Below are 20,488 nucleotides of genomic sequence, written 5' to 3'. Positions count from 1 at the left end.
TTGCTCTTGGTAACACAACTTTATCATTTATATCCATCAATTACCAGTATTGATACTGTATCACTATATCAGGTTTAAGGGGTGCCCTCAGCTTCGTAGTTTAATTGATTGTTCGGCTTTACCATCTTGTGGGTGAGAGAATATATATAATGAAGGCTATATTCGTGATGGTATTGGTACTACAATCCACTGAGCATCTAGTACAAAGATTGGTGCTTATTTGGTTTGAGGAAATGAATATCTGAACCGAGATAAGTGATCATACAAAGATTACTAGTATTAGTAATATTCTACCAATATATCATCGAAGATGGCTAACATCACTGACACCCACCCCCCAACAACGGCAAAAAGAACAACTCCCCTGAAGACCTCCCACTCTCCCCCTGCAATCCCTCCAAATAAGCCGCAACCCCATCCTCAATCCCATACTCAACTACCTTAGCCAACCACTCCTTCCATTCCAGCTGTTGAAACTCCACTCCCTCCACCTTCTCCAAGAACATTCCCAATTCACTCGCTCTGAACCGTCTCTCCCCACAAACATGCGAGTACTGTACCCCATCCCTACTTGAATCATCACCAGTAACTCTTCCAACCACCATCTCAGCCGCCTTCTCCACCCCAATCAAATCAATATACCCCCTCCAAGACCCCGTCTCAGGGATAGTTCTCATCCGGCGACTCAGTTCCAGCACTGTTTCAATAACCCCACCACCAGTAGTCCCTGACATAGCCATCCCATCTACTCCAGTAATAGCCGTAGGACGATGCACACGCACCGGCACATCAATGTACCTCGCACTAGCCTTCTCCAGAAATACCTCACTAGCCCATTTACTAGCCGCGTAGCCCACCGTATGTCCACTGGGTGAACCATCAACAGGTGGGAGGTAGCTTGCTACAGAGGACTCCGGGAACTCGTCTTTCCCTGATAGGGGTGTGACGCTGGCAGTGGAGATATAGTGGAAGGGGATGGCGCGGGGGATGCATAGGTTGAAGAGGAATTTGGTGGAGTGGACGTTGGGGCCACGCAGGGCAGAGTAAGGCTTGAAGAATGACACGTCGGCGCCGTTGTGGATGATGCAGTCGACGGTGGAGGCGAGGTGGGTGGCTTCGGCGTCTGTGAGACCGAGAGTTGGATGGGAGAGGTCGCCAGGGTAGAGGTGGATTTTGGGGGATGCGAGGTGTGGAAGGTGTCGAGGGGATCCGTCGGCGTTGGGACGGATGGCGAGGCAGTGGATGTGCGTTATGCATGGGATAGAGAGGAGGTAGTTCAGCAGAGCGGTGCCGTAGAAGCCAGTTGCGCCGGTGAGGATGACTTCTTGGGGTGGGTTGGATGGAGGTTTTGTGGGGAGGTTTGGGATAGTGATGGGGTTGTTGAAGGAGCTGGGGATGGCGGTTTCGGTCTCCCAGTCGATGGTGGTGGGAGGTGCAGGTGCAGGTGCAGGTGATGGGTACGATGCTTGATGCGCACTTGTGGCCGTTCCGATTAACTGGGCCATCTCACTTAGTGTCGAGTATTGGAAGAGATGTACCACAGGGATGTTGATGGATGTAATTGAGCGAATGCGTCCCTGCAGTCTTAGGATCTGCAGCGAGTTGCCTCCTAGTTCGAAGAAATTGGCCTGTGGCGTGATAGGAAGCCCTGTCGCTGGGAGAAGCTCCTCCCATAGCTCTTTGAGTTTCATTTCGATAATGTTCAGCGCTCCGGACGTAGGTGATGTCCTTCGCTGTTGATGGATCTCACGTTTACCCAGGGCTGTGCGATCAACCTTGCCGCTAGTGGTCAGCGGGATGCGGTCGATAGGGGTGATCACCGTGGGTTTGGCGTATGTGGGAAGAGGAAGTCCGCTACGTAAAGTGTCGAGGAAGGAGTCAATATTGGCCGGAGCAGAGTTGGAGGAGAAGACCACAAATGCCACGAGATATGGCTGAGGATGGCCCTTTACAATCACTGCAGCCTCGCGTAGCACACCCTCGGACGCCTGAACAAGCACGCTGGAGATTTCCTCCAGCTCCAGACGCATTCCACGCAGCTTAATTTGCGAATCACCCTTCAGTCGCCCACGGTACTCCAATTTGCCGTTCGGAAGGACACGGCCGTAGTCTCCAGTTTTGTAGATTCGGATGCCGTTGCAGACGAGGAAGCGTGCCGAGGTTTCGTCCTCCCGATTCCAATAGTCAGATGATGACACCGCGCCACCGCTAATGCAGATCTCGCCTGGCCATCCAGCGGCTACCGGCTGCATCTGATCATCCAGGATGTGGATGCCATAAGATGGCAGCGTTTGCCCAACTGGAATCGGATCGTGGCTGCCAGAAAGATCTTCTCTCTTGTAATCGATCTCTCCCATTGTGCAGGCCACAGATGCCTCGCAAGGCCCGTACGCGTTGATGAGTCTCAGGCCGGGGATGCTAAGTCCGGAAAAGCCTTGAAGTGTGCTAGAGCTCATCTTCTCTCCTCCGCAAAAGGCATATTGCCAGGTAGTACACTTGCTCAGCTCAGATGCTGCCTCGCCAATCCACAAGGTGTACTCGGATGTAACGCCAAGAGTGAGGTTGACCTTCTCCCGTACCATCAACTCCGCCAGCTGCATCGGGTCCTGACGGTTGGAGGTCATAATTAGGGTGCCTCCATGCAGCAGACTAACACAGATCTGGAACAAGGATGCATCAAAGTTGTGCGAGCTCTGCTGCAAGACCACTGGCTGATTAACTGGGAACACTTGTTGCACAGCAGAGAAATGGCATAGTAAATTATCATGGCTGAGCAAGACTCCCTTGGGCACACCGGTTGTTCCGCTGGTATAGATCAGCACGGCGGGGTCCTGCCCGGTGGATAGATCGTAGTCCAGCGTGGCAGTAGATGGAGGTGGCAAGTGCGGCCCCAGTTCAAGAACCTGGAGCTGCTGATCGGTCATGAGACCCTCTACCTCAGCTTTGAAGCGGCACACCAGAGCCGCAGGATGACAATCCTTCAAGATGAGGGCAAGTCTCTCGACTCCATGCTCGAGATCTGCAGGGACATAGACGGCCCCGAGCCGCCAGATTGCCAACAAGGCGCAGACGGTGTCGACGGATGGTCCGCAGGCAACAACTACGAATGCTCGAGGTTGGATCCCTACTGCGAGGAGAATGTCCATGATGGAACGCACTCTGCTCTGCATCGCGATGTAGGAAAGTTCTCTCCCGTTGGTATCCTTTAGGGCGACTGTGCCTGGATAGTTTGCTGCGGTTCTCGCAACCCACTGCGTAAGTCGATCAAAGTGCTCCTGAACAATGCTCAATTCTGCCTTGTTGGTTGGTGGTTGACTGGGGCTCTTCAGACACAACGGTTCCAAGCAGCGGTATTGTTCCAACTGGAGGTCCGAGTTGAGGGACACCGTGCCAAGCAGCCGTACATAGAGATCCAGCAGGAGCTGCACATCATGCTCGTGGTAAAGATACTCAAGTGCCCCAAAGGTAATGACAGTCGTTCCATCAGGGTTATCCCGGACGGTGATAACCAGATCATGCGGCTGACGAGCATCCTCAGATGTCGAGTACTTCAACACGGCGTCATCGAACATAATGTCGTGTGTGACGCCGGCGATGTAGTTGACGACAATATCACAGGGCCCAGATGACTTCCTACTACTGTGGGACTGGCTCAATGCCCCCAGCACGCGAGAACGAGTGTCTTTCACCAGCTCTTTGAACCCCTGCCCCCGTTGTGGCTCGAAAAACAGCGGCACAACCTTGACCATCAGCCCGACGAGTCGCTCAAAGCGCGGATCGTTGCGGTTGGCGTGGGCAATCCCGAGACAGAATCGGTCCACCTCGAGGGCCTGTTGAAGAAGGAGCTGAATGGCAGCGAGGTGGACGTGGAAGGCTGTAGCTCCGGTGCGGGAACTGATGGAGCACACTCGACTTGCGTCCTCTTTGGCAAGGTATGCGCTGACGCGGATTGTCTCATAGCTGGTGCGTGTTCGCGTGCGGAAGCCTGTCCGGGCAAATGGGAATAGGGGCAAAGCGTCGGGTAGCTGACCGTCGACGACGGCTGAAGAAGGTCCTTCTTCATGCTCTATAGGTGTGGTGGCTTCGTTCATCGACCGCTCCTGGTTGCAGAACTCACTGTACTGAGCGGTCACCGGGGATAGGTTCTGACGGTCGTGGTAGGCGGCCGCGAACTCGCGCAGCACGAGTTGCCAGCTGGTGCCGTCCATGATGAGATGGTGATAGCCGAAGATGATGATAAGGCGAGCGGATCCATGACTGAGGATAGTGATAGCCATGCTCTGGCCCTTGGCGAGGTCAAATGCTCGGGTTTGCAGGGCTTGGAATTCTGCTGCGGTCACGCCCTTATCATCACTCTTCATGGTGACCTCCCTCCATGTGATCTGAGGTTGGTCCAGAATAATGCGCCGGGGAAGTTGATCGCGCGGGTCGGTGATATAGGCAGTGCGCAGCGACTCGTGCCTCTGCGCGATCTCGGTGAACGCTGCTTGAAAGCGGACCCGGTCTAAAGGCCCTTGAAGCTCATACTGGATGGTACAGTTGTACATGGCGGGATCATCTACTGATTGTAACATGAACCAGAGCTTCTCCTGCTCAGTGGAAAGCGCTGCCATGGTCGAAATGGACAAGCTGACGGTAGGCAGGATTTGCGAGGAGGTAGGGGTCTCAACGGCGTGGCTCGTCTGCGAGGATGTGTCACTGAAGGGGGTTTCATAGGTGTGGGCAATCGTCGACACCGTTTCGGTGGCTTCATCCTCCTGCTGCCGGGTCTCCGGTGTCTTTATAACCTCCACACTCTCGACAGTTGAAGTTCCCTCATCGCTTTCGGCCGCTCTAGCCCTAAAGACATGCTCGGCTGCTTCGCGACATACACCACGAACAGAGATGCCATTGAGGATCTTCATCACGGATACTTGAAACCCCAACTCCTGGAAGAACCAAGTCTTGATTTCAATAGCGAGGAGCGAGTCAATGCCAAGTTCTGACAGGGCACGCGTGACATCCTCGATTGGCCCTGTAAGCTGAAGTAGACTCTGAAGTCTCTCTTTGAAAGCCTCCTGGATTAGACCCTCTGCAACTGCCACTTCAGAAACACCCCGGAGCCGCTCCCCAAGAGTCACAGTGTCATCTTTCCCAGCGCCTGCACTCCTACTGGTGTCCTCCTCCGGCACTTGGAAGTGCGAGAACCGGGGATCATGGTACCAAGCTGGCCGCACTGGGCCCGGGGGCACATGAAGACCGGTCGAGAAGCAGGGAGAGGAATCAGACATGCCGGGACGACCCATCCACATAGCTTCGGTAAACATGCAATGGAAGTTAGGCTCGGCAATGGGCATTAGGCCTGCCTTGCGCAGAGGCTCCTCGTAGATTCGCTCCCGTGAGACGACACCGACGCCGAGGATCATACCGATATCGATGCAGGACCCTGCCAGCCCGCGTCGGCGGCGCTGTTCCGCCAATGCTTTCATATACTACCATCCTTATCAGAGAACAAAACATCATGTGAGTAGAGATGCAAATCTGGCATGACTTACCATATTAGCCGCCGAATAATTACTCTGCCCCGCATTCCCAATCAGCGACGCCGTAGAAGACAGCATAATGAAGAAATCCAGCTCATTCTGCGAGAACAATTTGTCCAAATTCTTGCTTCCCTTGACCTTCGGTTCCAATACGCGAGTGAAGTCTTCATATGCCATGTTGACAAATGCCGCATCAGCCAGGACCATAGCTCCATTGACGACACCCGCGATCGGCGGCATCGACTGCAGGATTGGTTCATGTGCAGCGCGCAGGGCCTTCTGGTTGCATACATCCAATCGCAAAGTCATCAACCGGCAGCCAGATGATTGTTCTAGTTCTTCATGCCATGCCACTGGCTTCACGGACCGGCTTGCGATGACTAGATGTTGCGCGCCGTTGGCTACTAGCCATCGACAGAGGGATTGGCCGAGCTCTCCGGTCATTCCCACTAGGAGATATGTTGCGTCGCGGCGGAGGAGGGGGCTGGGGTCTAGTCGATGAATGGCTACATGGGGGGTCTCAGTTGGGGGGTAAGACTTGACAGCGCAGGCTGAGAGTGTATGAGGAGCAGCAAAGTCAGGCTGCATGATACTTTGCAAGGTTGCTGAAGAGATCAGCCACTGAGTCCACATCATGTGCAGCGCAATTCTACAAGACTGGATTGGTGAGACAATATGGGTAGTTGATGCCTGCTCTGAGAGATAATCCTGAGCGGACTGGATGACACATGTGCTCGGAATCGCGAGTAGCAGACGGTCATGCAAAGGCTGGAACTCGGTGTCTAAATTGATGAATTTGCTCAGAGTCTGTGGCATCAAAGTCCTCAGATTCCGTGTTGATGTATGCGGGTGCACGTATATGATCGACTCGTCCAATTCCATGGCCCTCTCATCGGACGTGGCGAGAATGAGTGCTCGTTGGTCGCTTTCCCTAGACATGGCGAGGACTTTCAAAAGCGATAGATTGTTTGTAAAGACAAGTGTACTGGAATCATGAGGAAGAGATGCCTGAACGCGCTCAGAAATGTGTAGTGCGATCAAGATGCTCAGTAATTCGGGGGCACTGATCGTGCAGTCCTGGTGGAGACCTATGTCAAGGATATCATCCTCTTTGCATATCAAAACGTTTTCATCCGGCGACGAGGAGAGAACCAATCCCAGACGATCTTCCCCAGTGCCCTGGACATTCACGATACAGAGATACGCAAAAGCCTCATCGGTGAGCTTAATAGCGTAGGCGGAACGCGCAACCACACTGAGTGCAACCTCCGACTCTGAAGCGTTATCTGACTGCCTTGCCAGCGCTTCGTCCAGCAGAGGTCGTTCAATTGACCGGAATTCTGAGTTAAACCTATCATTCATGTCCCCGGCGTGCTTCACGCGAGGAATATATGGCAGGCCATTCTCAAGGGCGACCTCCCGCTCCTGGCACCACAGGATCGTTTGATTCTGAACAGTTTCGCTTTGTTGGCTATGGTTCACAAACTGAGCCAACCTCGTCGCGATCTGTACAATCACATTCCCATCCACCTTGTCAATGTCAAGGAATCCCAGGTTCAGGCCCTGCAATTCCGTCTGCACGACCCGCCCCAGACCAACTGTCATAGCACTATAGGGATCACCTTGTTTGAATCCCCGCGTCACCCAGTACACATTGCGGGCCTCTTGGAAGAGACGCGGGAGTGCCGTGAATTGTGCGGCACTTAGGTCTTGAAAAAGGGGAGCATCGAGATCGGTCAGACAGAGAACGTGGTTCGGAATATTCTGCATGTCACCGCTGACGAGGTCCTCAAGAGATGCAACATTCGTAAAACTACGCTTCCACTTGGATAATTGGCTCTCTAGTGCTTGCAATCCTAAACGTCCAAGGCCGGTGTGACCTCCGATAATCAGGACGTGATCTTTATCCTCCACGTCTGCTATTTGATCAAGATAAAAAAGAGGATACCGGAGGGACTGGAGGGAGGCATCCATGGCCTGGGACAGAATGAGGGAGTGGCAGTGAAACCGGGGATTTCCAGTGTCATATGCAATGCTGTTCAAGCCAGAGAATCCGGACTGCTGAAGCAGCGCTTCCCAGATACGTTCAGGTTCAACGTCGTCTCGATCATCGAGGCGGTCTTGAAGATAACCAGCGAGCTTGCCACGCCCTGTAATAGAACTAAACAGCAGGAATCCACCGGCCTTGAGAATCCGACGACAGTAATCGAGGGGAATAGTGGCAGTCCCGTCTCTCATGATGCCAGTCTCGACAATCACCATATCGTACAACAGCTCAGGTGGTGACACACTCAAGTCCAGAGTTTCCACCTGCACGGCGTCATCGTAAGGCTTAAGGTGCTCCTTTGCCACCTTCAATATTTCTGGAGACGAGTCTGTGAGTGTTAGAGACGTGTAACTGCCAGCTATAGCATCAAAAATGAGCCGTGCAGTGGATACATCGTCACTGCCATCGAGGAATAGGAGGATTCTCATGCGAGGATACTTGTGTGTCACTTGCTTCATAGTACGTGAGATGTACTCCTGCATCCGCTGGGCGCCAGCGCTCGTCTTCCAGTACTGCTTCTGCGCCGCCCTGAAGGCTAACTGAGCATCTGGAATCTCGCTAGAAGGTGCACGACGAAGAGATATGGCCTTTTCAATCAAGTCCAGTTCCGGAGACACTATTCCGCCCATGTGCTGGAGTGTCCCATCGATAGCCTGGCGAGCGAGCGCTTCATATTCCTCTAGATTTGTAAAGTGCTCCTCACTGGGTTTATCGAAAGATACGACCATCCCCGCACCAATGTCAAGCTCCCAGTGGGTGCGGTGGAACATTGCACGGTCATCCTTTTCAGTGGTGACTGCTAGCGCAACACACCGTAAGGCTTCGATCTGCATCACACAATCACCGGCTACAGTGTAGACATCAATGTCACCGACCATATCCGACGGAGCTTTCCGAGTGGGGGGCATAGCTCTGGTGACATAAGATCTGACCTGGAAGGGAGATCCCTGGGGATGCTCCAATTGGGCAATGACTGCTGGGTTGAATCGGATGGATTGGATGTCCCTCGGTAGATGAGGAGTCCGGAGGCTCCTACGAAAGGTATCAGCAATGCACTAGAAGATCTAAGTAAGGTGGGAAGACATACCCATCATCCGGAGAAGCAAACGCCACGAAAAGAGTCTGAAAGCAAGTGTCCAAGAGGCCCGGATGCATGATTGCAGAAGCGGATGGCACAGGGGCTACCGTCGCCGACGCGTGGAACAACCTCCGCTCACTGGCCAGCAGAGAGCGGAAGGGCCCCGTGTAGTCCAAGCCCAGCTGGTACATGGAACCGTAAAAGCGATCGATGTCGACAGGAGACAACCCCGGAGACTGGTGCTGCTGCCTGGGCAGAACAGTCAGGTCAGGACTCCCTAATTCGAGTCGGACGCGGGTGGTGAATCTGGTTGTCAACGCATCGGAGCCATCGACATGGCCAGCCGTGCAGGTAAATGTGAAATTGACGACGTTCGAAGCCGACGATTGCTTTGGCTCTTGTGTAGGTTGAAGAGCGAGATGGGAGCGAAGCTCTATGCTGTCGGCGCTCCCGTCAATGCTGATACCGCGACGAATATCCAGCTCGTGCAGCTCCAGTAGACGTACGGGTTGTGGGGAGGAGAACCGCAGCGCTGCCTCCATGGCCATGATACAGTAGCCCGCCGCTGGAAACAGCATTTCGTCTTGGAACTGGTGGCTTTGCAGCCATGGAATCTCTCGGGGATGCAGGATATTTCGCCACCGCCGGAGGTGCTCGGATTGCTCCACGCAGACACCCAGCAGCTCGTGGGGAGGTGCTCGAGTGCGGTATTCTCTAGATGCGCGCGACTCCCGCCAGTACAGTCGCTCATGGTCCCATGGGTAACTTGGCAGGGCCTTCAGGAGTGTCGCTGACAAGGCGCTGTCTCTTCCATTGATCAGGCATTGGAATGCATGAAGATTGACAGCGGAAGGACCACGCAGTTTCCATATCTCACCCAGGCACCTACTCAGACGAAGGACATCATTCTCTCCCCGGGCCAGTGCCCCCAGGTAGGTAGGGACCTTCTGCTGGAGAGCTTTGAAGGTCTGCCCGGCTGGACCTGCCAGCGCCGGATGAGGGCCAACCTCGATGGCACACGAGAAGGGACCATGATCTCGGATGGCCTGTGACAATGCATCCGAAAAGAGGACCGGCTGCAGGAGGTTCTTTAGCCAGTAGCTATCATCCATGCAATCCGAGCTACAATCCATTTCGAAGCCATGGACGGAGGAGATCCAGGTACAGGACGGGCCAGAGATGCGGTATGCAAAGTTGCGCGCCTGGAGAGCTTGCAAGTAGGGCTGCGCACACGGCTCCATGAAGGGCGAATGGTAGGCTTTATCGACTCGGAGAATGCGAGCGAATTTCTGTTGGCGAGTTAACTCGCCCCTGGCAGCCTCCAACGTGGATAAATCCCCGGCCAGCGTGGTTGATGAGGGCGCGTTACTCGCAGCTGTGAAGATCTTCCCAGCAAACTCGGGTTGAGTGCAGAATCGGGTCGCCTCGTTGAATCCCATCCCCACGGCCATCATGGAGCGCTTAGGCCCGCCCTCCCCGGAATCTGCACGCGGGGAATACAGGCCGCGATAGTAGGCAATGCTAATGGCAGCTTCTGCTGTGATACAGCCCGCTGCGTATGCCTGCGAGGGGGGGGTAGAAGTCAACTTAGGGAACAGGTTGTAACAATGGAAGGGAGCCAACTTACGGCGCCGATTTCGCCACTGCTATGCCCAACAACCACGGCGAAGCGAATACGGACATCATAAAGCAGATCGACCAGGGCGATCTGGACAGCGGTGGTCAGTGGCTGGGCATACATTGACTGCTGGCACCGAGATGTGTCCGGATCAGCGAGGATCTCTTGCCGGAGAGACCAAGTGGGTGGGTCTGGCAGCTGCTGGAGATAGTCATCGAGGCGATCAATGGTCGCAGAGAACGGACCGGGCCGAAGCAGAAGCTCACGACCCATGGTAGGCCATTGCGCTCCTTGACCCGTGAAGACGCCCAGAATGGCGGAACTGTGGGATTCAGCAGCTCCATCGGAAGCCCCGGACTTCCACTGAGGGTCTTGCAACTGCTGTAAAATTGACTCCCGCGAGAGCCCAGTTACATAGTGCTTGAAGGGAAGATCTGAGCGCTTCTGTAGCGCCGACGACACTGCTTGCAGGTCGACCGAGGGGTTGGCGGCGATGAAGGTAGCATATTTCTGTAATAAGCGGGCCAAGGATGATTGAGATGAAGTGGAGAAGGGCAGGCCGATCAGTTGGCTCCTATCTGCCGGTTCATCTACTGGTTTGCTGGAGCTCACTTCTGGCTCTCCATGGAAGGAGGGTACATAATGTTCGAGGATCTGTTACTGTTGTTAGCAACCAGACAGTGGAAGAGACACGGTGGCTTACACAGTGTGCATTGGTCCCCCCAAAACCAAAGCTATTGACCGAAGCACGGCGAACCTGCGCCGGCGGCCAGGGAGTCGGTTCAGTAGGGACATGAAGGTTGTTATAAAAGGGGACAATATTGGGGTTCAGCTGCTTAAAGTGCAGGTTGGGCGGAATGGTTCCATGCTGCAGGGCAAGAGATGCCTTGAGCAAACCTGCGATTCCAGCTGCCCCCTCCGTGTGACCAACAACGGTCTTGATGGACCCCACGTATAACGGACCGTCTCGTCCCTGACTATCATCTTGAGAATCAGAGAAAAACGCCGAGTGAATGGCCTCGGCTTCAATAGGGTCCCCGACGGGGGTTCCCGTGCCATGAGCCTCAAAGTACTGAGATCTGAAAGAACAAGTCAGTAGATGAGAGGCAAGAGATGATAGTATAACATACCGATCAGACGCCTGGGTGAGGTCAAGCCCAGCGCGTCGGTAGGTCTGACGGATCAAATCCGCCTGACTGGCTGAGGATGGCAAGGTGAGCCCGTTGGTGCGCCCATCCGAATTCACTGCCGTTTCCCGGATCACACACTCGATAGGATCTCCGTCCCGGAGGGCATCCCCCAGCCGCTTAAGAATCACCACTCCGACACCTTCACCGCGAGCATATCCGTCGGCACTGGCATCCCACATGCGGGACATACCAGTAGGCGAGAGCATGCGCAGATTGGACTCGGCAATGTACATCTCGGGCCCAAAGATCAGATTGACACCCGCTGCCATGGCTGTGGAGCATTCCCCCTGGCGCAGGGCTTGCACGGCCTGGTGGACAGCCACGAGACTCGAGGAACATGCCGTGTCCACAGTCACAGAAGGCCCTTTCCAGTCATAGAAGTAGGACACCCGATTGGACAGGATGCTGCGTGCTGTACCGGTGGCATGATACTGCGCAAGGGCTTCCGGATCCCTCAACTGGACGTCAAGATAATCGGCGCACATAAGGCCGACGTACACCCCCGTGGGTGTCCCTCGGAGGATATCAATCGAGAGACCTGCACTCTCCAGAGCCTCATAAGTGACTTCAAGCAGCAGGCGGTGCTGGGGATCAATGGCTGCCGCTTCTCGCGGATTGATACTGAAGAAATTGGCATCAAAATGACGGGTATCTTCTTCAATAAAGTAGGATTGTGTGACATTGGACGTGCCATGATGCGACCCGTCCACATTCCAGAAGCCATCCACGGCGAACCGGTCCCCTGGAATCACCTTTCCCACATTCGTAGGGTGTATGAGAAGGTCCCAGAGCCTCTGTGGGTTGGTAGCGTTTCCGGGAAAACGCGATGCGCTCCCAACAATGGCAATAGGCTCTCTGTCCGGTGCCATGATTGTCCTCGATTGTGAAGTAAATCAATCGTCAATCGCTCAAGACCAGCGAGAAAAACCCTGATGTAGGACACTCCACGACCTACACTACCCGCAACATCTCATAATTTCGGAGACCATAAGCGGGGAGCATGAGGGGAACCTATTTCCATCCTTGTAAGTTGCGGCGGAGGCCGGGGCCAAGCATATCTCGCCGATGATAATCTATCGAGCCTCTCCCAACGCATGTTCCGACTTCTCCGTCGATATTTGGTCAACAGTGCGAGATTTGATATCATCGACGAGGCTAATCTCGCTAACAGACAGCAGCCTGACTCGGAGGTATTGCTCAAAGTACTCCGTGCAGGCGGCTAGTACAGGGTGGATGAGGAAGTATACTACTTACTGAGATAGTGACCCACTGGGACGGACATTGATTGAATTCAGACCAATCATGTAAACAATTTACAGCCACCATATCTGCTCATGTTTCATACCTGTTATGACAATCATACATCTCCTCCTCTCCCCGGGCCGTTGCGCCCCCCTTCCCTCGGATATGGATATGAATTGGAAAGCAGCGTAGTATTGGCGTTCAGCCTCACGCTGTTACTCGACCATCTAGGCAGTGAGACCGATGAGCCTACTGTATATAAGATTTTAGCATGGCCATCGGGAAGAATTCAGTCGCGACGATGATCCACACGAGGGACATCCGGAGTGCTCGGAGCTGAGGCTCCTCACTATGTCCTTTCCGTGGCGTGAGGAACCTGGTCAGATAGTAGTATCGTAGAGCTCACGTCAGGGAATGGCCCAATAATCGCCCAGTGAGTACGACTGCGTGCCAGGTCGGAGTTACCTCGAGCCGAGAGGTAGTCAGATGGGAGATACTACCCGCTGGTGGGATGATACTGCTGAGGTCTTTTATTTTGGGGGCTGTGGACTGTGAGAATATTATATATAGGCCGTGATTGCGCACCCTACCGACTTGACTCAATTGACATTACTACAAAGACCTTATTTCTATTCTACTATATTCATAAGCAAACAAATCTACTCATCTTAACTTCCATCCTCTTCATCATGGCCCCCCAGAAGCAAATGGTCCTCAAGCTGACCTCCTTCCGCTACAAGAAGGAGGGCATCTCCGAGAAGGACTTCCACGAGTATGCCAGCAAGTCGCATGCACCCAAGGCCGCCATTGTGCAGGCCCGCCATGGCGCCCTCAAAGTGTGCCAGGTCGGTTGATCCCGCCACATGCCTTCCCACATGCCCTCCCCCATTTTCGACTTACAAGAACATCAACTGATACGAATCATCTAAATAGTATCACACCCCCAGCGCCAGCAAGAAGCTCATCACCGAGAAGATCCCCTGGGCAGTGCGTCCCGGCTGGGAGATTGAGGATCACGACATCATGGTGTCCGTGTACGTGCCGAACGCGGAGACGGCGCAGGCGATTGTGATGGATCCGGACTTCCAGAGCCTCGTGGCCGGCGAGGACGAGATCTGTGACCAGACGCGCGCCAAGTTGACGGCGGGGTGGGAGGAGGTGTTTGTGGAGGATGGCAAGGTGGTGGACGAGGACTACGGTAGCTTTGAGGAGCTCATTGCTCTGGGTCAGGATAGCAAGCCCACTTCGGCCCCCGAGGGTATCCGCATCTAAAGGGGTGGAGATAGCATGATGTATTTAGTTAGCTCTGCCAATGACATTTTTATTCCAACTTGTGTTTATTTGACTAGTAAGTAGGGAAGGACCCGTGGGTTGCAGCTTATTCTGCACGGAAAGCCCATCTCATGTGGGCGAAGTGGTGCCTGTCTATACTTCAATAGAAATCTTATGACAGTCTTCTTGATTCTCCCAATTTACCACTGTATTATCTGCGTAATTCATGTTAATCCACCCGGGTGATACTAATGCAGCATCTTGGCTACCGGTTTGGGGTTAGAAGTGCCACAATGCAACCCGCTAATTTAGTGACTTTTAGAGACCCATTTTTACCCCGCGAAGTGGTCTTGCTTATGATTGCCGAACTGTCAACCCCAGAGCGGAGAATTCATGGGCTACTAGTGAGATAAAACTGGGGGACAGGACAGTAAGTGGGACGTGTGTCAGTGCGCGGTGGAACCTGCAACTGCACGATTTCTCTCCGTGATTAACTAGGGCCTAGACCGGAGAGGCCATCGAACCCTGCAGATCTAGCTCAAGAATATTGCAACACAACGTGAGCACTAGCAGTTAGTTGGCCAGATGATTCGCCATCTGGCGCTGCAGAATCCTGATGGAACAATGAAAGTACTCCGTACTATTAAATAATGCTAAGGATACATTTTACCGCACAGATCCAGACTTGGTGGTCAGTCACGCGCGTCTTCCAACAGCAAACCACACATCACCTTCTGCGCCATAAGCATATGCCAAGCAAGCATTTGCTACCCACTCGTATCCATCGGTCGCATTTCCCTTCCTGCCCTGGTGGGCCGATGCGGAGCATAACTAGGTAGTATCCTCGCCGTCTCTCGCCTATGGCTATTGACCTACAGGATAGACCAATTTGCGGCCCGAAATCTGGTTACTGCGGAGCAAAGGCAAATCCACAACAATGCGCGGAAGCCCTCCTTTCTGCACCTGCAGCGGATGGGTCTGCAATGCTCCTCGTGCCAACAGCTGGGTACAATGACGTGCCCACTCTATAGCGAACTCGCGATCCCCCGGGCGTGCGGTGCGATGATACGACCCCGCGAGCTGAACATCCTCCCCAAAGATAGTGGCGCTGTGAATCCACTCGGGTTGGATATCCTGCCGGCGGCCCTCCAGACGAGGCGGATATCGGTCCAAGGCGCAATAGCGGCCCCCCCGATTCCCACCAATCGCCCCGTAGCACACCGTGGTGGCATGCGAGTCGGCAATGCAGTCCATGGCGAAGCCCAGGGTGCCCTTCGTGTAAGCGCGGATATCTTCCTTGCAGGTGCGTGAGGCGTAGTCGAAGGTCGCCACGGCCCCCCGTTGCGTTACGAGCGGAAAATGCTGTGGGGAGCAGGTCGTAATCGGCTGGTAGCCATGCTGTCGCAGCAGCTGAATGGCCAGTGTGCCGGTCGCTGTTGAGCCTCCGTATACGAGGACAAACGGCTTGTATGTGTTCGCTGCATTAGCTGTATCCGGGATGGGGCTTATGTCTGTCTGTGTCTGTGTCTGCAGGCCAAGCGAACGAAAGAGGAGTCCTACCGTCATCAAACCCATCCCCACAGAGGCCGCCTCTTCGAAGGTCATAGACGGGGGCACTTTGAAGCAGAGGTCTGGGTAGGCGACGAGGTATTCGGCAAAGGCCCCATTCTGAGGGCTGGTCGGACTGGCCCCAAAGAGAAAGCCGCAGACACGTTCGCCGATCGATATATTCTGCACTTGTTCTCCACAGGCCACTATGACTCCAGCAAAGTCGCTGCCGCTAATGGCGCCCGGCGTGGCCGCGGCCGCCTCGAGCATTTTCCAATCCGATGGATTGAGGGCCACGGCCCTCGTCTGCACCAGGATTTGGTCCCCTGCGAGGCACGGCACGGGGCTGTTGGTCACACATCGGAGGGAATTGGGCCCTTGCACCACCAATGCACGCTGCGTTGTCGGGATGGTGGGCATTATTGGTGGTCTATTTGGCACACAGCTGTGCAAGAATGAGGTCGGGAGTCAAGTAGATTATATACACTGCAACTTGACGTCGTATTTCTGCCATCCTGACGAATCCTCATCAAGCCTTCCCATTCCCACAGATGACTATTTATGCTCTGCAGCATTTAAGCTAACTAACTAACTACCTCGCATTGAGCCCCTCCGGAGTCTACTCCGACGTTATCATGCAATGGATGCGTTGGTATAACCCCTCTCAACTAGTGATACTTGCGTGCAGCTTAGGCCCCACCAGTATATTGCACCTTTAGGGTGAAAATCTGCCAGCTCTTGGGGCAAAAAGCCAGCCACATGCGAAAGATCTACCACCCTGCTTCTCTGTTCAAGAGGTACAAACCTGTCGCGAGCCGATGGCCCCCAATGTAGCAGCATGCATGTAAGACTGCGTCTGACAAGAAGCGGGATGAACGGAAGGAGGGCAGGCAGACAGGGTGATAGGCATTTGGATTAAGCACACCCTCACAGCAAGGTGGTTTTATTCCTCAAACTTTCTCTCAACGACCCTTTTCCCAAGTATTTCCTGGCGTGTACTTTGTCCAGAAGCCTCCATTCTTTGCTCAATCCACCAGTATGGCAAACAGTACTAGCGCCATGGACGCGCTGCTGAGTAACCATTCGCGTGAGAATCGGGGTCCCGAGGTGCTGGCAGCATGCATCATTAGTATGGTCTTCTGCGTCCTGGCCACGGTAATCCGCCTCGTGGCCCAGGCTACCATCCGCCGCCTCTTCACCCCCGATAGTATCCTCATCATCTTCGCAGCCATCCTCGCGCTGGCTGTGTCGAGTTGCACGATTGTTGCTGTGAAGAATGGCTTGGGTCGTCATGAGGTTAGCAGCACCTGAGAACCAAGGGGTCTAGCACAGTAGAGTTGGGCTGACAAGGCATGCAGTACTGGGTGATGAAGGAGGATCCCCATCCTCCCGAGAGGACGGCACTCATCTTCGAGGTGCGTTTCAACATCTCCTTCATTCCTTCAGTCATTAGGTAGAGTGCCTAGGCATGTGACTAACCGTCTATATGTAGATGGGCTATGTGGTGACCGTGCTACAAGCGGTCGCCCTCATGTTCAACAAGCTGTCCATCCTCTTCTTCTACCAGCGTGCCTTCACCTCCATCGTCCGATCTCTGCGCTATACGATCTGGGCGCTCTTCGTCTTCTGCACAGGCCTCGGCGTCGGATCCACCGTCGCCTTCATTTGTGCCTGCGTGCCGCCCCAGATGTTCTGGTTACGCGTGTATCCCATCTTCGGCTTCGAACCCCCGGAGCCCTTGCACGGAACCTGCGAGCCCCAGCGCTTGCATCTGGGGGTGCCGCTACTCCTCGACCTATTCTCCGAGGTGGTCATGCTCCTGGTCCCGGTCATTGTGCTGTGGAATCTGCAGATGCCGTACCGCAAGAAAGTGGCCGTGATCTTCACGTTTACATTGGGTGGGTTCGTGACCGCCATCTCCGCGGTGCGCTTCTACTACTCATGGCAGTTGGAGAACGGCGGCGACCTGTCCTGGGATGACACCGACAGTTATCTGTGGAATAGTGTGCAGCTCTGCTGGGGCGTGGTGACGGCGTGTATCCCGGCGTCGGCACCGCTGTTGCGCGTGGTGCAGAAATCCACCACGGCGTCCAAATCTCGTCGTCCGTTCAAGGCACATGGCTATATGATGTCCACAAACGGTCGGCTGGCTCAAGGGAAAGGGCCAAGGCATGCGCAACGCCTGGGTAGTGTGACGGAGTTGACGAGCAGTTCCTGGGACGAGGGGGGATCTGGTCCCTGGACGAATTCGGCTGATCCATCGCTGGAGCTGGAGGACGGCAGGAGGGATAAGCACCAGCCGTGATTGTGGTAGAAACTGGCTTAGAAGTTTTCTTTGTTCATCCATGTTGCCTAGTGAAATGTAAAATTAGCCTTGATTGATGTTGGCCCCTATTCTTTCCAGTACATTCATTCGTTTACGTCAATCCTACTAACTCGACCGGAAGAGATATCCCGACGACTGGATTACTCCAGTAGGAAGGTAAAATGCCCCAACGGTTCACTAAAGCGAAGGAACATGAACCACGATGATTCTGTGAAATTGGTCAGGGATTCTCTTTGCTCCCTGCTAAGTGTACATTAGTGAATGACCGGGAATGGCAGACCATTGGCTCATGGCGCCGTTGTCATCCTGCGTGTCCCCTGCACATCCAGCAGGGTCTGTAGGGCTAGCGTCCACCATTGTCCCGTCCAACACACTAACTAGTTAAGTTAATTAGTTAAATGTAAGTAACATGCACTGATCGAACCTGTATCGTACTGCTGCATACCAAACGGTATAATACACCCGTCGCGTCGAGGCAGTCAACGTGCCCCTTTCGCTGTCAACCACCATCTCTACAGTTTACTCATCCTGGCTGAGCTTTCTTCTTCCTGCGCGCCTTAAAGGGTCGCAGTTTGCCTGCGCCTCCCAATCCTTCCATCCATCCTCCCGCCAGCCATGGATGCACCACCCTCATCCTCTTCCTCGCGGGGCTGGCGCTTCTGGCTAATTATTGCGGGCTGCGCCGTGACCTCACTCCTAACCGCCGTCGAGTCCACCGTCACCTCCACCGCACTGCCGACTATTTCTCGGGACCTGAACGCGGGAGAGTCCTATATCTGGTTTGTCAATGCCTTCTTCCTCTCCAGCACGGCCTTTCAGCCGCTCTATGGCCAACTCGCCGATGTCTGGGGCCGACGATGGCCGCTGATTTCCGCCGTCGCCTTCTTTGCGCTGGGAAGTGGAATCAGCGGGGGCGCCTCATTCTCCGCGATGCTCATTGCCGGGCGCACGGTGCAAGGTGTGGGCCTGGGAGGTGTCAATATGTTGGTGGATATTGTATGATTCCTGAAGCTTGATTTTCCTCTATTTGCTTTTTTTTATGTCGTCTAATTCGCTGCAGGTTGTCTGCGACCTCGTGCCTCTACGTGAACGAGGCCAAATCATGGCCCTCATCTTCGTCGTCTTCGCCGTCGGCTCCTCGCTTGGTCCGTTCATCGGCGGCGCTTTCACGGAGAATGTCACCTGGCGCTGGTCCTTCTATATCAGTTTGCCCATTGCTGGAGCCGCCATTGGTTTGATGCTGCTCTTCCTGCAGGTGAAATACCAGAAGAACACCACTCTCCCCCAGAAGCTTAAGCGCATCGACTGGCTCGGCAACGGGCTGCTCATCGCTTCGGTGGTGGCGATCCTGATCGCCCTCAGCTTCGGTGGTACCAGCTACTCCTGGTCCAGCTGGCATGTAGTTGTACCACTCGTCCTCGGTCTGGTAGGCCTCCTGGTCGCCTTCCCGGCGATCCAGGCCACCCCCAAGTTGTGCCCTGAGCCCACCATGCCACTTCGCCTCTTTGCCAACCGCACCTCCCTCGCGGCCTTCACCCTCACCTTTCTCCACGGCATGCTCCTGTACTGGACCATCTACTTCCTCCCTGTCTACTTCCAAGGCGTAAAAAGCAGCTCCCCCATCCGCTCGGGTGTGCAACTCCTCCCCACCGTCATCGTTACCGTACCCGCAGCGATCGCCGCCGGCGTAGTCCTCACAAAAACCGGCCGGTACAAACCCATCCAAATCGCCGGTTTCACCTTAATGACCCTTGGCATGGGTCTCTTCAGTCTGCTCGATAAAAACTCCAGCACAGGCGCCTGGACCGGCTTCCAGCTCCTCGCAGGCATCGGATCCGGCTTTGTTATCACATCCACTCTCCCCGCCGCACAGGCGGAACTAGCTGAGACGGACGTCGCCGCGTCCACTGCTACCTGGGCCTTCCTGCGCTCTTTAGGCTCTGTGTGGGGCGTCGCCATTCCCGCTGCGATCTTCAATAATCAGTTCGCATCCCGTGTGGCAGCCGCCGGACTGGACAAGGACCCTCGCATCGCAGCTATCCCGGGCTCTAGTGGAGCGTACGAACAGGCATCGGGGGACTTCGTGTCTACTTTCCCGGCGGATGTGCAGCCGGCTATTATCGACGCGTATACGGGGGCGATGCAGCGCGTGTGGCAGATCTCCGTGGTGTTTGCAGGACTGGGTTTCATTATTGCGTGGCTAGAGAAGGAGGTGGAGTTACGCACGACGCTGGAGTCGGAGTTTGGTCTGAAGGAAAAGGACCAGATGGAGGAGAAGGATGATTTACGAGTGGTGGAGGCGGGGCCGACGAAATAGCTATGATGTCTGATGGTAATAATGTATTAGAACTATATTTTAGATGACTGCAAATAAAACTATGTATCATGTGCATAGATAGATGCTTCCAAGGAAATACTAAATAACAATATAACCTCGTTGAAAGAGAGAGTAAGTACATACGACCATAGGGTGTGGAAAATAGGGCTTCCCGTCCGCTCAGCCGTACTCAAGCCACACGCCGGGAGGTTAGTAGTTGGGTGGGTGACCACCAGCGAATCCCTTCTGTTGTATGTATACTTTTTCTTTTTCACTTCTCAGTTTCTACACTGATTGCATATTGGTAATGGCTGGAGCAGATAAAGAT

The 20,488-nt window shown here is 54.3% G+C and overlaps 5 protein-coding genes across 5 annotated transcripts; 3 read left to right on the top strand and 2 right to left on the bottom strand.

Moving 5' to 3' along the window:
• Positions 1 to 320: 320 nt before the first annotated feature.
• Positions 321 to 12,324, bottom strand: ASPBRDRAFT_191248 (uncharacterized protein; the record flags this gene model as incomplete). Its single annotated transcript, XM_067620340.1, has 6 exons — positions 321 to 5,471; positions 5,535 to 8,601; positions 8,657 to 10,209; positions 10,275 to 10,919; positions 10,969 to 11,344; positions 11,396 to 12,324. 6 exons carry the CDS (start codon positions 12,322 to 12,324, stop codon positions 321 to 323), a joined length of 11,721 nt encoding a protein of 3,906 aa, XP_067485229.1.
• A 963-nt stretch (positions 12,325 to 13,287) lies between these two features.
• ASPBRDRAFT_71253 (EthD domain-containing protein) lies at positions 13,288 to 13,969 on the top strand (the record flags this gene model as incomplete). The annotated part of the gene is made up of 2 exons (XM_067629120.1): positions 13,288 to 13,542; positions 13,631 to 13,969. Exons 1-2 carry the CDS (start codon positions 13,387 to 13,389, stop codon positions 13,967 to 13,969), a joined length of 495 nt encoding a protein of 164 aa, XP_067485228.1. The 5' UTR covers positions 13,288 to 13,386.
• A 633-nt stretch (positions 13,970 to 14,602) lies between these two features.
• On the bottom strand, positions 14,603 to 16,033 carry ASPBRDRAFT_37206 (zinc-binding alcohol dehydrogenase family protein). Its single transcript, XM_067623678.1, has one exon. It carries the CDS (start codon positions 15,935 to 15,937, stop codon positions 14,834 to 14,836), a length of 1,104 nt encoding a protein of 367 aa, XP_067485227.1. The 5' UTR covers positions 15,938 to 16,033; the 3' UTR covers positions 14,603 to 14,833.
• Positions 16,034 to 16,294: 261 nt separating this feature from the next.
• ASPBRDRAFT_142258 (uncharacterized protein) lies at positions 16,295 to 18,065 on the top strand. The gene is made up of 3 exons (XM_067619197.1): positions 16,295 to 16,813; positions 16,876 to 16,932; positions 17,010 to 18,065. The coding sequence occupies exons 1-3, from the start codon at positions 16,556 to 16,558 to the stop codon at positions 17,820 to 17,822; spliced, it is 1,128 nt and encodes a 375-aa protein (XP_067485226.1). The 5' UTR covers positions 16,295 to 16,555; the 3' UTR covers positions 17,823 to 18,065.
• Positions 18,066 to 18,376: 311 nt separating this feature from the next.
• ASPBRDRAFT_71250 (MDR family MFS transporter) lies at positions 18,377 to 20,249 on the top strand. Its single transcript, XM_067629119.1, has 2 exons — positions 18,377 to 18,839; positions 18,904 to 20,249. The coding sequence occupies exons 1-2, from the start codon at positions 18,459 to 18,461 to the stop codon at positions 20,158 to 20,160; spliced, it is 1,638 nt and encodes a 545-aa protein (XP_067485225.1). The 5' UTR covers positions 18,377 to 18,458; the 3' UTR covers positions 20,161 to 20,249.
• The last annotated feature ends 239 nt before the right edge of the window (positions 20,250 to 20,488 follow it).

This window comes from Aspergillus brasiliensis (genome assembly GCF_001889945.1).
Source record: "Aspergillus brasiliensis CBS 101740 unplaced genomic scaffold ASPBRscaffold_1, whole genome shotgun sequence".
NCBI classification, from domain to species: domain Eukaryota; kingdom Fungi; phylum Ascomycota; class Eurotiomycetes; order Eurotiales; family Aspergillaceae; genus Aspergillus; species Aspergillus brasiliensis.
This window is presented reverse-complemented; position numbering and strand designations above follow the sequence as displayed.

Excerpts from the sequence above, each read along its gene's own strand:
- ASPBRDRAFT_37206 (XM_067623678.1), bottom strand. The coding sequence starts at position 15,937 with ATGCCCACCATCCCGACAACGCAGCGTGCATTGGTGGTGCAAGGGCCC.
- ASPBRDRAFT_142258 (XM_067619197.1), top strand. The coding sequence starts at position 16,556 with ATGGCAAACAGTACTAGCGCCATGGACGCGCTGCTGAGTAACCATTCG. Across the intron at positions 16,814-16,875 it reads ATGGCTTGGGTCGTCATGAG|TACTGGGTGATGAAGGAGGA; the intron begins GTTAGCAGCACC and ends CAAGGCATGCAG. Across the intron at positions 16,933-17,009 it reads GGACGGCACTCATCTTCGAG|ATGGGCTATGTGGTGACCGT; the intron begins GTGCGTTTCAAC and ends GTCTATATGTAG.
- ASPBRDRAFT_71250 (XM_067629119.1), top strand. The coding sequence starts at position 18,459 with ATGGATGCACCACCCTCATCCTCTTCCTCGCGGGGCTGGCGCTTCTGG. Across the intron at positions 18,840-18,903 it reads TCAATATGTTGGTGGATATT|GTTGTCTGCGACCTCGTGCC; the intron begins GTATGATTCCTG and ends AATTCGCTGCAG.